This window comes from Mytilus californianus, unplaced genomic scaffold (assembly GCF_021869535.1).
Source record: "Mytilus californianus isolate M0D057914Y unplaced genomic scaffold, xbMytCali1.0.p SCAF_4, whole genome shotgun sequence".
NCBI lineage: Eukaryota > Metazoa > Mollusca > Bivalvia > Mytilida > Mytilidae > Mytilus > Mytilus californianus.
Genome location: NW_026262690.1, coordinates 67,688,940 through 67,704,265, shown reverse-complemented (window position 1 = coordinate 67,704,265; position 15,326 = coordinate 67,688,940). Strand labels below are relative to the sequence as shown.

The 15,326-nt window shown below is 30.8% G+C and overlaps 1 protein-coding gene across 1 annotated transcript in view; it reads right to left on the bottom strand.

The window, feature by feature from the left end:
* The window catches only part of LOC127738401 (uncharacterized), a 58,015-nt gene that overhangs the window by 21,859 nt on the left and 20,830 nt on the right, over positions 1-15,326 (bottom strand). The window contains exons 3-5 of the mRNA XM_052249641.1: positions 15,015-15,108; positions 5,602-5,697; positions 3,743-3,981 (exon numbers count right to left, since the gene is read on the bottom strand). Of these exons, the coding sequence (XP_052105601.1) occupies positions 3,743-3,981; positions 5,602-5,697; positions 15,015-15,108 (429 nt within the window). The remainder of the gene's footprint in view (positions 1-3,742; positions 3,982-5,601; positions 5,698-15,014; positions 15,109-15,326) is intronic.

Here is a 15,326-nt window from a genome sequence, read left to right as displayed (position 1 = left end):
ATCTAGAGAAAAGTAGATTATCACAGAAAAAATGTGCAGAATATTTGTATTTATGTCCCTGGTTAAACGGCCTGTTTGATGTATGTGAAATGTGAAGAGCTTTGTACATAAAATCTGTAGTCCATCACAAATATTTCACTAAATCTGTAAAAAAAAAACACTTTACAATGATCAGTACACCCTATTCATTTCATATGCTACCATAATTTTCTTCTTTAGGATAGTAAGTGGTTCAAATATATGCCAAATGAGACTAAAACTACATGCAAGTTTTCCATTGAAAAGTGAAAAACTGGTCATCAGACCATACTGTCTGCAAAAAAAAGTTGAATTCAAGAGTCCTTTTGCAATTAGACTTCTTGTATCATGACATCTTAGCATAGAAATGAGCAAAAAGTAACAAATTTCAATTTCTTATAGCCTCTGTGTGCATTTTTATATGTAAATATGGACTACGGCCTAAATCGACTCTAAATAATTTTCGGTCTTACATGGCCTAAGACCATTTTATACTCATGTGGTATGCTTTTTGTAACTTTTCTTTACATTTAAAGTACATTTAATATATATGGAAGAATAATGTATGGTTAAAAAACTTCAAAAACTTCAAATTGGTTGAAAAAAATGCATGTTTATGTAAGGCTTCCCTTAATTCGAAAATCTCTATTTTCAGGCACGCGCTCATATAAATTTGACTTTTGAATAACTGTAATAAATCTGATAAATCAAATGAGTGTTCCGTTGCTTTTAATACTTATTATATTATATATCAAGAGTATTTAAAAAGCAAATTTTTGCAATATTTAAATTTTTTAGGCCAAAATCTTGACAGTTGAAAATATTTGATTTAAACGTCAAAAATAAACATCCAAATTTCAATATTAAAATCGCCCTAGTTTCTATAATATATATCCTATGGCCATGAAACTTGGCCAACTATCTTATAATTGCCTAAGCTTAGGTCATGCAAAGTTTTATTAAAATTGGTCAAGTCTTTCTTTCCTATTAGGTCCAAGGACACAGTTATCGTCCTTTGGTTTTCGTTGTCTACGAATATAGTCCCTAGTGTGAACAGTGTATAACTTGCATTTTTTTTTATACACTTTTCCAATTTATTTCTTGATATTTCATGCATGAAATATTAAGTTAGGGGATGAAATTACATGTTAAAAAAATTTGGGTGCTGAATCTTTATGTTAAGTAGTGATTTGGTCCAGTTAAAAAAGGTCAAAAATTAGAATGTCTGAAGCTGTCAAACTGAATTTTAGCCCCCCTTAACACAGAATTGTCAATATTTTGAGTTAGAGCTGGTAGAAGTTTCTATAATTTTGATATTATTTGTATCAATAGTAGTACACTACACTGTAAAAATCTTTTTAAGATAGAGCAGGTGCGATTTTTTTAATTTGAATTTATTGTCTAAAAGAAATGCACTACGAAATAACTGTTTTCTCGGGCCATTAATCTAAATAAAAACCTTTGTTTGTTGCTATGGAAGTAATTCATCAATTTATTCAGTCATACTTAATGCTAATTTAACAGTAATGGCAATCATAACAACTCAAACAGTTGCCTCAAATATAGCCATCTGTAAAAAATCAGATTTTAAGCTGTTCTACATTAAAAGTTGTATATAGGCAATTAAGTTGTTCTACATTAAAAGTTGTATGTAGGCAATTTAAGGTTGAAGAACCACAATTCTTAAAAATGTGAAAAAGTTAAAAGGAGATTATACACACTTTGGGTGGGAATTTACAGGGTGAAACTTTGATATTTCAATATGTATTGTATTTTTACTTCCAGTCTGAAAAAAAATCCTAAGACATTTTTATTATTTGATTTGGAATTTCATAATAAATGTTATTAGAAATAAAGGACTTTCTGTTTATACAAAATCAGCCAAAAAATTTAACAAATAATAAATAAAGTAATGAAAAGTGAATTTCAAGGAATTCCATTATATTAATTATCTTCTTGTTTGATTCAATTGCATTGTGCATTAATTGTTCATTGTATAAATTCATAAGTACTTCAAAGACTGAAAAGAAATTTAAACCTTTCATATGCCAGACACTTACTTGTTCATTGTGCATGGATTTGGCTATTCTTTTTACGTCCCTTTTGGTCATAAAGCTCCTCACGTATTTAGGTACTTATACATTCATATCTTTTTAATTCAAATGATGTATTTGAATTACCTCCCTTACACTGCTTTAAATTATGTTTTGTACTAAAGTATTTGTCCATTAACTAGGACACCCTTGTTTTTCCCCCTTTTTTGCCCCTAATTCCTAAATGGTTTGAGCCACAACCCCCCACAGCAAATCCTCACCATCCCTTTGTGGTATGGAAACTTGTGGTATAATTTCAGAGAGATCCATACACTGTTCCACAAGTTATTGTCTGGAAACTAGAAAAATGCTTATTTTTGGCCCCTTTTTTGCCCCTAATTCCTTAACTGTTGGTACCATAACCCCCAAAATCAATCCCAACCTTCCTTTTGTGGTATTGAACCTTATGGTAAAATTTCATAGAGATCCATTCACTTAAATTAAAGTAATTGTGCGAAAACAAATGTGTCTTCAGACGACGAAGACGACGCCAACGTCATACCAATATACAACCGCAAAATTTTTTTGTGGTTGTATAAAAACTACTGTATTGTTGTCACACTGCTTATTCAAGAAAAGAAGAGAAAATCAAGGGGACAGACAATCTCAAACAATGAGACAAAGAAACACAGATACCATCAGAATCAATGCATGATTTTAAGCTCATGTTGTAAACAGAATTCATTCAAATATCAAATGAGATTAAACTTCTTACCATGCCTTATGCTTTTTTAAACAAAAACTGCTGTAGCATTATTTCTAATTGGTTAATATCATTCACAGAAAGAACAATCAAGTCCTCCCAAATTCAAGCAGCTGATTGTAATTTTGCAACGAATTTTAGAATAAGGTAATGTTGGCATTTCAACATGACTTCAAAAGGTAAATAAATTTGACTTTGAAAAACATTTTTTTTTACTGTATATAGCTTATATATTTCCTTTCCGACTTTAATTACGGCATATTATTTTCTTTCTGATATTGACAACAGTGTGTTTTCTAAAATCAGAATAGCAAAATGGTCCCAATTTGCAGATGGTGGAATTTTGGGAAACTGTAAAAGCTTTAAGTGAAGGCTGTTTCCCCTAACAATATACTTTATTGCAGTTTAAAATGAAGACATTTTCTTGACCTATAACCAATAAATTTTATTTTATTTTGGACATGAAAATATTGATTCCTCATGAAATACTTTGCTTTTAGTGCAATTGTTTAATTTTTTGAGGATTTTTTAAGAATTGCAACTTTCTGTAAATATTGTGAAAACAAACCTTTTAATTTGCATAGGATTTAGAATTATATCATTCTGTTTTATAAGGTTAATATGATTTTAAGAAGACAAAAATTTATTAAACAACAATCAGAAAAGGGCATTTTGTTTAATTCAAGCATTAGAGGAATTTTATCTTCGTTTGACCTAGATTTAAATTCAACAGAAATTACACTGTACAATTTTTTAACAACGTCACCTGGCAAAACAGAAAGTACAGACAAAAAGTTTTTCTAATGATATACAATATAGCCATGTGTTAGTAGGGTGCATTAAAGTCTTTAACTATATAAGAGTCTTTTTGAAAAATGTCACTAGCCTAATAATTGATGCATAATTTTTTTTAACTTTTGATACAAACCTCATTGCCATCAGTAACACTGTAGATTTTTACACAAATTTTCCTGAAATTTCCAGCTCTCATCGGAACGAGGATTTCAATGGTTGCAACTTCTTTAATATTACTGTCTTCCTCAGGTAGCTCATGCTTAACAGTACAAGACTTAGGTACCATTTCATACATTCTAAACGATACTCTGCTTTGAATTTCAGCAGGCTGCTCTTTGTACCAATCTAACTCCTTTACTTTTTTCTTCAATACTGCAATAAGAAATTGCAACCTAATGAATATGGAGCATTAAACACCATATGAAGTTTCTTAAAATCATAATAATACTTAAAATATATCACACTATACTTGATTTAAAGCTTGGCATATCATGCATATGGTTTTAACACTTTGTCGATAGTGCTGAGGACAAGATGACATCTGGATTACTTTTTAAGACTTTGGGTTGCTGTCTCAACTAAATGCTAGTGACAGGTGTCATCACAGAGTGCTATGCTTGAGTAAATAAGTAAATTCATCTCCAATAGTAGCAGAAATGATTTTTGTACATAGGCAAAGGGGTGACTAAGTGAACTGAGTTTTTGATCATAACTTTCATGGTAAGTTTTCTTCTTTGTACCCAACACACAATAAGTGAATAGTGAATAATCGTGTCAAGTTTAATTACTCCAAGGGGTTGAAAGTTAAAGAGCAGACACAATTTGTGATGTTCAGACAGACTGATATCCTGATCACTATAGGCCTTCTGAAGAATAATCCTATGAAACTTATACAGTTTTGTTTCTAAACAAGAAACATTAAACCAAAGACAATTTATCCCCTGTGGTCTAACTTCCAAAGCACTATCCACTACATGACAGATACAGTATGTGGATTATTTTTCAGATTAAGATATTAACTTTTACTGCACACACTTGCTTCAGGAATTGTTATATGAAAGAATTTTTGGTAGAAAAATTTATCCATACTGGATTTGAACCCAAGAGAAAAAAATATAACGGTATTTAAAAAGTTAGATAAGAGAACATAAGCCCTGGACAAATTGTCATTTACGTAAGGAGGTAAGCAGCTAACAATAATAATAGATAGTTCATTTGGCATTAACCCGAAAATAATTTAGTCCCTCCCCTTGATCAACTCTCCTTCTAGCGAGAGCCAGAACACTTTATATGATAAAAACATGTCATGAATCAAGGATTTTTATTGCCGCTCTCCAGATGAGAGAGCCAATCAGCTTGTAGCTTAATGTTATTATGATAGTTAAATCCTAAACTAATTCCGAATGATTAGTTGGTGATTTTTCTTACAAAAATTTGGTACCCTGTTTTGTTAATTTTGCTGGAAAATAAGTAAGTTCCTAACCTGGAAAAATGAGAAAAAAATCCTTAAACAATTCCATAATTCCATAATATCAGGTGCACAACTTCAATATATGTGCCATCTTCCTATGAAGTTTCAGGAATCTGGGTTGAAAACTGTAGGAGGAGTTGATTACACAATTTAGGTACCCTATTTTCCCAACCCACCCGACATCACCATACTTTAAGTCGGTTTTGGCCATCATCCAACCCGGCTAATCAGTATTGTCATAATTTTTATATTTCTCCATTCAACAATTGTTTGGAAATAGTTTTCTTGTTGTTTTAAGTCTTGAATGTCCTTTTTTTTTTGTGCCTTCTCTTAGACCAAGCATAAATCAAGTTTCCAGACAGTTTAACTACTCAGCACTGTGGAATTAATACCCCCAAAAGTTAATTAAACATATATTCTTCAGACACTTTATCATTTCTTATATGTACCAGACTAAATTTCCTTAAACTACAAAGTGGTCTCTTTGAGGTAATGGCTGCTAATGGTAAAAAATGTCTTACCAGGCAAAACGTACTGTTGATATCCATTATAATGGGACCAAACTAATCCATGAGCAACATTTCCTGCTGGCATGATGTCACCTATTGACTTGATTTCTAAAATGAAAAACTATCATTCCTATCAATGAACAAAATAAATGTGGATAGTGTCCACATGTGGACACAGATGATGCCCCCGCTTGCATATCATATAGTTATAAAGGGACATAACTGAAGAACGGTAAAAGTGACGCTACCCAAATTTAAACTTGATCTGAGTTTTGTGGTAATAAGCATTGTGTGTAAGTCTCATAACATTTGGTTGAGGCTAACTTAAGTAGAGAACAGAAACTAAAAATTCAGCAATTTTTCTATCTGTAAACACGCATAACTCTAGAAGGGTTGTGTATAAGTTTTTATAACATTTGGTTGAGACAAACTAAAAAATTCAGCAATTTTTTATGTTTATAAAGGGGACATAACTCAAGAATGGTAAAAGTGTTGCCACCAAATTTTGTACTTAATCTGTATTATGTAGTAATAAGCATTTTGTTGATGTGGTTCATAAGTGTTTCTCGTTTCTCGTTTTTTATATACCGGTAGATTAAACTGTTGGTTTTCCCGTTTGAATGGTTTTACACTAGTAATTTTTGGGGCCCTTTATAGCTTACTGTTCGGTGTGAGCCAAGGCTCCGTGTTGAAGACCGTACTGTGACCTATAATGGTTTACTTTTATAAATTTTGACTTGGATAGAGAGTTGTCTCATTGGCACTCATACCACATCTTATATCTATTGTTTATAAGTTTCATAACATTTGGTTGAGGCAAACTAAAGTTAGAAAACGGAAACAAAAAATTTGTACTTGATCTTAGTTTTGTGGTAATGAATATTGTGTATAGGTTTCATAATGTTTGGTTGGGGCAAACTTAAGTTACAGAATGGAAACTAAAAATTTTGCAATCTTTCGATTTATAAAGGGACATAACTCAATAATGGTTAAAGTGACACTACCCAAATTCAACTTGATCTGTGTTTTATCAGTGGAAGTCAAAATTAAACATTGCATTGTATAAAGCATTGATTGTAGTTGATTCAACTATAATCATGGACAAAGGAAGATAACTCCAATTTTAAAAATTACTTGATATTTAGAAGAAAATAAAAATTTTGCAATTTTTCCATTTATAAAGGAGCATAACTCTAGAACGGTTAAAGTGACGCCACCTAAATTCAAACTTGATCTGTGTTTTGTGGTAATAAGCATTGTTTATAAGTTTCATAACATTTGGTTGAGGCAAACTTAAGTTAGAGAACGGAAACTAAACATTTTGCAATTTTTCCATTTATAAAGGAGCATAACTCTAGAACAGTTAAAGTGACGCCACCAAAATTCAAACTTGATCTGTGTTTTGTAGTAATAAGCATTGTGTATAAGTTTCATAACATTTGGTTGAGGCAAACTTAAGTTACAGAACGGAAACTAAAAAATTTGCAATTTTTCCATTTATAAAGGGGCATAACTCTAGAACGGTTAAAGTGACGCCATAAAAATTCAAACTTGATCTGTGTTTTGTGGTAATAAGCATTGTGTATAAGTTTCATAATATTTTGTTGAGGCAAACTCAAGTTAGAGAACTGAAACCAATTTTGGGACAAATGAACGTACGGACAGACGTACGTACAGAAGGACAAGGGTAAAACTTAATGCCCCCTCCGCTACGGCGGGGGCATAAAAACTCTTTCAGTGACATTAAATCTAAACTATTGGACAATGACTCCCTCACCTGGCACATTCCAACATTTACAAAATGCTTAGGGCTGTTAATTATGTCCCCCTGCGTTGCGCATATTTTATCTGTTCTGTCCAAGGACAATAACTAAAAAAAAAATTTTTTTGTTCTTTGAACTTTTTAAAATTATCTTACTGGAGAGTTGAAGACTTGAGAGCAATTTCCGATAGATTAAATATTTCCTTGGGAAACTCATTAAAAATATTTGATCGGCACTTATTTTTGAAATTGTCTGAGACATTGCTGTTATATACCTTTGATATGAATTTGATAAAAATCTGGCAAAAATTGTACATGCAAGAGCACTTACAATGCAATTTTCCATATAATCAACGTTTCCTAACTCTTTTAAAAATAATTGATCGTCACTGATTTTTTAACTCGTCCAAGACATTGCTAATATAAACCTATGAAATAAGTTTCATTAAATTCTAGCAAGAATTGTACACATGAGAGTGCTAACGATGCAATTTTTCAAAATTATTAATGTTTCCAAGGGGTATAACACTTTTAAAAATAATTGATCAGCACTGATTTTCCAACTCGTCTAAGACATTGCTAATATAAACCTATGATATAAGTTCCATAAAAATCTGGCAAGAATTGTACAAATAAGAGCTCTAACGATGCAATTTTCCATATGATTAATTTTTCCAAGGGGCATAACTCTTTTAAAAATAATTGATCGGCACTGATTTTTGATCTCGTCCAAGACATTGCTTATATAAACCTATGATATAAGTTCAATAAAAATCTAACAAGAATTGTACAAATGAGAGCACTAACAATGCAATTTTCCATATAATTGAAGTTTCCATGGGGCAAAACTCTTTTAAAAATAATTCATCGGCACTGAATTTCGAACTTGTCCAAGACATTGCTGATATAAAGCTATGATATAAGTTTCATAAAAATCTGGCGAGAATTGTTCAAATGAGAGTGCTAACGATGTAATTTTCCATATAATTAATGTTTCCAAGGGGCATAACTCTTTTAATAAAATGCTTCGCTGAGCGCAGTCTGATACGACGGCAGAGGTCGAACCCTGAACAGTTGGGGCAAGTTTGGACACAATATTCAAGCTTGATACTGTCTGAATTTGGATTGTGATCAAATTTTTGACATAATATAGGTTTCTGACACAAGATAAATGTAGTCAAAGATCTTAAAAATTTGAAATGGGACATTTAATTTACCTAGAATGGTCTGATATCCAAAATCTAGCAACATGGTTAGATTCAGCATATAAAAAAACACCAAAAATTTAATTCAGTTGAAATCAAACAAAGTTTAATTTTTGACCCTTCAAACCTTAATATGGACTAATTTGAAAACAGGTTCCAAAATAAAAAATCTAAATGCACAATAAGATTCAGCATATCATACAGCTGCAATAATTCAGTTTTTGATGAAATCAAACAAAGTTTAATTTTGGACCCTTTTGACCTCAATGTAGAACAATTTAAAAATGGGGCCCAATATCCAAAATAGTAATACAAGGTTAGAACCCCCAAAAATTAATCCCATTGAAATTGGTTAAAAGATTTGTATTTATTTTCAATTGAAGATTTTTTGCTATTGCGCAATACTGTGCTGTTGCACAATACTTAGTTAATCTGTTATATATAATAATTTACACACCCTGTTTGGTGTGTATCTCCTGCCATATCAGTATTTGTTGCTTTTATATATAAATCAGAAATAATCAATGGAAAAATGGAAAATTTTTTGGAAAAAAAAACCCCAAAAATTTGTCCCCCCCCCCTGCAATTTTTTTTTTGAAAAATCTTGAGGAAAAACAGTATGAACCCCCCCCCCCCCCCCAAATTTTTTTTTTCAAAAAATTTGATATTTCAAAAATTTTGAAGAAAAAAAATATGAACCCCCCAAAAAAATTTGAAAAAAATCCCCCCCCCCCCCCCCCCCCCAAATTTGTTTTGAAATTTTGAACATTATTTTCTTTTCAGGAAAAATGTACAATTTCAGAGAGTTCCATACACAAGTTATTGTCCGGAAACTACAAAAATGCTTGTTTTGGCCCCTGTTTGGCCCCTAATTCCTAAACTTTTGGTACCATAACCCCCAAAATCAATCCCAACCTTTCTTTTGTGGTATTAAACCTTCTGATTAAATTTCAAAGAGATCCATTCACTTAAACTAAAGTTATTGTCCGGAAACCAAATGTGTCTTCGGATGACGACGATGACAGAAGAGCATTATACGAACGCAAATTTTTTGCGGTCGTATACAAATGAATTGCTCACCTTGCAAAAATATGCCTTTTTTAAAAAATTTTTCACCATAATTGTAATTGGTTATATAAAAATACAAAGATATGGTATGATTGCCAATGAGACAAAGTTCTCTCCAGTCTCCACCATGTTTATAAGTGGATCTTATCTAGCTGATTATTTTTTTGCTGTTTTTTCTCTATCTATTATAGTTTTCATGATCATAACTAAAGATCAAAATTATGGGTAAAATCATCATTTTGAAGACAAGAACTCTTACAAGGAGACAATTTCAATTTCAGATGGTATCCTGCTGATAGTTTTTGCATCATACAGTTTATCTTAAATCTATAAAAATGAGATTGAAGACAACAGGTGGAAGCTTCAGACCATGAGGCAAAGATCTGTTTCATTGTTATTCCATATGCAAAATAAAAGTGTTTTATTATTTATATCCTAATTAAACTTGATTGTACAGAAACATCATGGAACACACACTATAAGTATGATTGTGGCATGTTTTAACCAAACTGTTTCAGTGGTTTTTGAATAAAATTGTTTTGATGATTAGACTCTCTATGAATGTTACATTTCAAGGTACATGTATTGAAATGTTTATGAAAAATCTGTACAGGATAATTTGGGATAAAAAAACCTACTTAATCAATTTTGACCTCTCTGCATGCAGACAACTATATAATTTGAATTCTGATTTCAAGCCAAAATCTGAAACCCAACAAAAAGTAAAATATTCAGTACAAGTAGTCAGTTTAATTGATTGATTGATTGATTGTTGGTTGCTTAACGTCCAGTGGCAAATACTTCATGCATATTCAATTGATGGGAATGCCTTAAATTAACACTGTTGGTTTCTAATACAATGTATAATAATTATAATCCCAGCAAACACAAAAACATCTTTAAAATGTTTTTAAAATGTTGTGTCTAATGTCATGAAAATATCACAAAAAAACGTGAGAAAAACATTAAATGTATGGTAGAATATATATCACTAAAACGTTTTCTAATATATTTTCTAAAATATTTGCATAATATAATTAAAATGTTGTAAAGAAATATCATGATAATGTGAAAAACAATGGTGTATAAAACATTTTGATAATCTTTTAAAAAATATTTTCTAGAAATATTTTCTGAACGTTTGAAAAACATCATGAACATCAAATATTGTTATAAAAATGTTTTTTGGATGTTTTCTTGCAAGTGAGACTGTGCCTAAAAAATGTTTTCAAAATGTTTTAAGAAGATGTTTTTGGTTGATATCTAGATCATATCAATATAAAAATGTCTTTACTTTTGATTGAGTTTCCTGCTTTTTTAAATAACAAATCATTAGTTAAATTAATGTATACACAGTGATTAATTCTATATACAAACAAGAATAAATCAGTTGTTTTTCTAAGCATATATGAAATTCACAATTCAAAGTCTCTAAAAACAAGAAGTATCTACAAATTTTGACACATCCAAAATGGCAGACACAACTCATCATGGTCAAGCCACTTACCAAATATGAAGTCATTCTGTTCATCAGCATTACTAATTAAAGTAATGAAAAATTTGAGAACATTCAACATTTCGAAATACAATGTATAAGCAAACAGGAAACAGGTGCCAGATACAAAAATGTTCACACATCACAGTTCATCACTATCAAGCAGCTCATTAAATATGAACTCATCTTTATCAGCAGTTTTGGGAAAAACAGTGATGAAAATATTTGTTGGACAAAATCCGACAAATATAGGTGGACAGACGACAGACAGTGCAAGAAAGCCCACATTCCAACCACAATGGTATAATGTTTAGTTTTTCACTCTCAACCTGTATTACCTATCTTATACACATCATGCATATGTCAACCTGAACATGCATGACATATACGCCATTGGACATTATGCAAACATTATACACATTTTTAAGTTCAAGTTACATTGACTAAAACTTGTGTCCCAAATTCAGATTTTTCAATACAACTTCTCTTTCTAAACTTAAACGCTACACTTCTAATAGGGTTACATCTTAATTCAATAATCATTGATAATTGGCTGAAGAGATGAGAACAAAACACCATTTTACATCAACTATTTGATTTATTTAAGAATACATTGAAAAAGTCAATCAATTGTCTTATTCAAAATCACTTGGAATGTCTTGTAGTGTCTTATATCTTTATCTTGCTGTGCCATGCTTCTGAAAAAAAAAAAATCTTACATTCATATATAAACTTCTTGCACATCCTTTATTATAGAACGATTCATGTTGCCTGAAGGATATACATCCCCTCCCCTTTAAAGTTTTGAAACAAATAACCATGATAGTCTGTCGGAAGGGGACGATAAATGGCTGACGGTGTTAAGAGAGAGCAATATGCCACGCTGAACTGCATTTAGTTATTAAAAAAAAACACACATTATATATGACATAAAAAACTTTAGACTAGATATGTGTCCAGTCAAGAGTCTTATTTCATTATACTCGTTGATTGTTGTCTATCATATTTTTTTTCTTTTATTGTTTTGTATAAATCAGGCTGTTGTTTTTCTTGTTTTTTTTTAGTTTTCATTAAATGCATTGTATCATGTAGGGGCCTTTAAAAGCCCTGCTACATAATGTCATTAAACATCTTATTGTCCTTTTTAAGTGTTAAACTCTGTAGAGTGACATAGTTTATAACTTGTCATTTGTATCTAAGGGCATATGATACAGTCCTAGAAGTATACTATAGGCATATAATAACTTATCGAAGTGTTACGCATTGTTTTCGCAATGATGATAATAATATAACTAAACTTCCGAGAAACACACAGATGTCATTAAATGAGTTGTTTATATGTATTTGAAATACTTCAAAGGAAAACAAATATGATGTTTATGAAAGCACACTGTTGGACTAAAAGATTGATTTAAATAAACAACTTGTTTCTATTTTGTCACAAAAAAAATAGTTTATTCAAATATCCATATATCTTTTCTGTATTGTATGCCCTTAATCTTGAATGTAATGCATTGTTTATGCTAAATATTTGAATTAAATATGGAATAACAGTAATTCTGTATGAAAATCTTACTTCCAAAAAAAATTCTCCTGAAAGGTTGTAGACATTCCAAGGAACCTGCGCCACTTCCAAATTGTAAACCTGCATATTGAACTTGTCCTTTGTGGCTTTTCTTTTAGCTCCTGTTCAAAAAAAAAAGATACATTGCAATTTAAATAATTTTAAGCAACAGTTTATATTATCTTGCTTGTACTGAAGTCTTACATAGTCTTTGTAATGTTCATTAAGCTGTTAAGGGAAATTTAATTTACTGTTTTGCAAATACATACATACACTGATTTTACTAGAAAAAAAAATCTCCATATTCAAATGGTGCTTATATAAGTGTTATTGTAACTTGCTTGTTTGTGTGCCTCGGAAACAAGCTTAAGGTATTGAGTCATGCTTATTGCAATAGTTGTTGTTGGTTTAAGTCTGTCAAATTTCTTTTTCATAATTATGTGTATTTAATGTAGGCAGTTAGTTGTTTTGTTTCAATTGTGTTGAGAAAAATTTAACATTTGTTTGTCAAGGCTTCAAAGTGGACTATATGGCATTGGTTTTCTCAGTTTTGAAAGCCGTACAGTGACCTATAATTTCTTTTATCCAAGTCATTTAAATTCTGGTGGATAGCTGTCTCATACACCTTATCGCTATTTCAGTATTTGGAAATCTGTCCTGCTTGAACTTTTTACGTCAGCATACGTCATACAATAATACCCCTTATCGCTATTTCCGCTTGACCTGAGAATCTATCCTGCTTGAACTTTTGACGTCAAACAGCAATCACTTTTCCAATGTGGTATCAGATATTTTTTGTGATGACGTCAAAATTTTAAGGGAACTTGTGACAGTTGTGTGATGTCCAGTAATGGCGGACAAATAGCGATAAGGTGTATTACTTTCAATTGTGGTGTCAAATATTTTCTAATATGACGTCAACATTTTACGGGAACTTTTTTGATGTCCATGGCCAGTAATGGCGGACAAATAGCGATAAGGTGTATTGGCAATCAAACACATACACAACTTCACAACTTCACAAGCCACATATCCTTATAATTTTTTTATATCAATGAACAAATTCATAATTGGTGTACGTAGATGCTTGAACAGTGGCGGATTTAGGGGCCCCGACCCCCTTATGGAGCTACTTATAAGATAAATGTATAGACTATTTACAAGTATCACTCCAAACGTTTGCTTGCCTTGGGCAGGGCCCCCTTTTTTCAAACCCTTGATCCGCACCTCCAGAAACAGATGTAATTTGGTTCCGATTATGATTGAACACACACAATGAATGCACAAGTTTCATCTTAACAGATTAATCATTCTTACCAAGTGAGTATATATCGCGTAACAAACTTGGCTCTCTTTGTTGATATCCTGTCTTCGTTTCGAAATTCAAATTTCAAAATCATTTCCGGTGATAAAACAAAAGTCGATTCCGGAAAAGGTCGGTTTTCCGTAAGGCATATAAACGATACGAAAATTGAACTTAGTACAGTTACAGTTTTCATTTCTTAATTTCTAAAATATACACGAACGAAATTAATAAACATTAAAGAAAGGTGATTGTTTATTAATACATTATTGCTTAATTTAATGTTGACTCTTTTGAATTTTAATATAAGAAGGAATAAAATCTGACTTCAAGGATCTTCTATATATCAATTAAGGATTTCAACCATAGTATCTTGCTTGTCATGATATTGATGAAATGTAGTACTATATCTTATCCTGAAAAAAACGAGCTAATTCCACAAAACGTTGTTTGTGGGGTTTTGAAATAAAGTTTAAATAAAACGTTATTTTATATCCGTAAAATGTTGAATAAAATATCAGTAAGACTATTAAGTAATGTGTATGTCAGAATATTTTATAGAAAACATTTAGCTGATAATTTTCAGATGTTTTATGTAAAACATTTTAATTTTACGTTATAAAACATTTTATGCAAATAGCAAAACTATATTTTCTGTAAAACATTTTTTAGCAGAATGTTTTTTGGATATTTGGAAAATATTTACTTTAAATGTTGTTAAAATATAAAATACCAATTGAAGAAAATATTATTTTTTTATATTATAAAATATCTACGGGATATTTTAGAACAATGTTTGAGAACATGAATAAAAGATATTAGCAAATAATATTTTGTTAATGTTGTAAAAACATTTTACTTAAATGTTAGAAATAAAACATTTCAAAAACAATAAAATAAACATTTTTTTTATGTTTAAATGATATCTTATTGAAATATTTTGTGAGAGACGTCCATATGACATTTAAAAAATGTTTTTAAAATGTTGTGTGTTTGCTGGGATGTAATATAATTAACAATCTACAAACCATTAAGTCCTTCAACTACTTCTGTAACCCAATAATCACTTTCTTTTGTAAAATGTATTTTACATGCTTCTTGGAGAACAGCAATTCGTGGAAGCTACAAATAGAATGAGGAATTAAAAACATTCAAATTCAGACTCAAATGGATACTAAATGCCTACTAAATAAAGGTGAAAATAACAGAGAAATCTTGATAAATATGAGTACAAGGAAACATTGGATATATGTTACATGTATATATATCATTATTTCTCAAGAAACCAAATTACATTGGTATAGAGATACATACAATAAATATTATATAATGTATATATG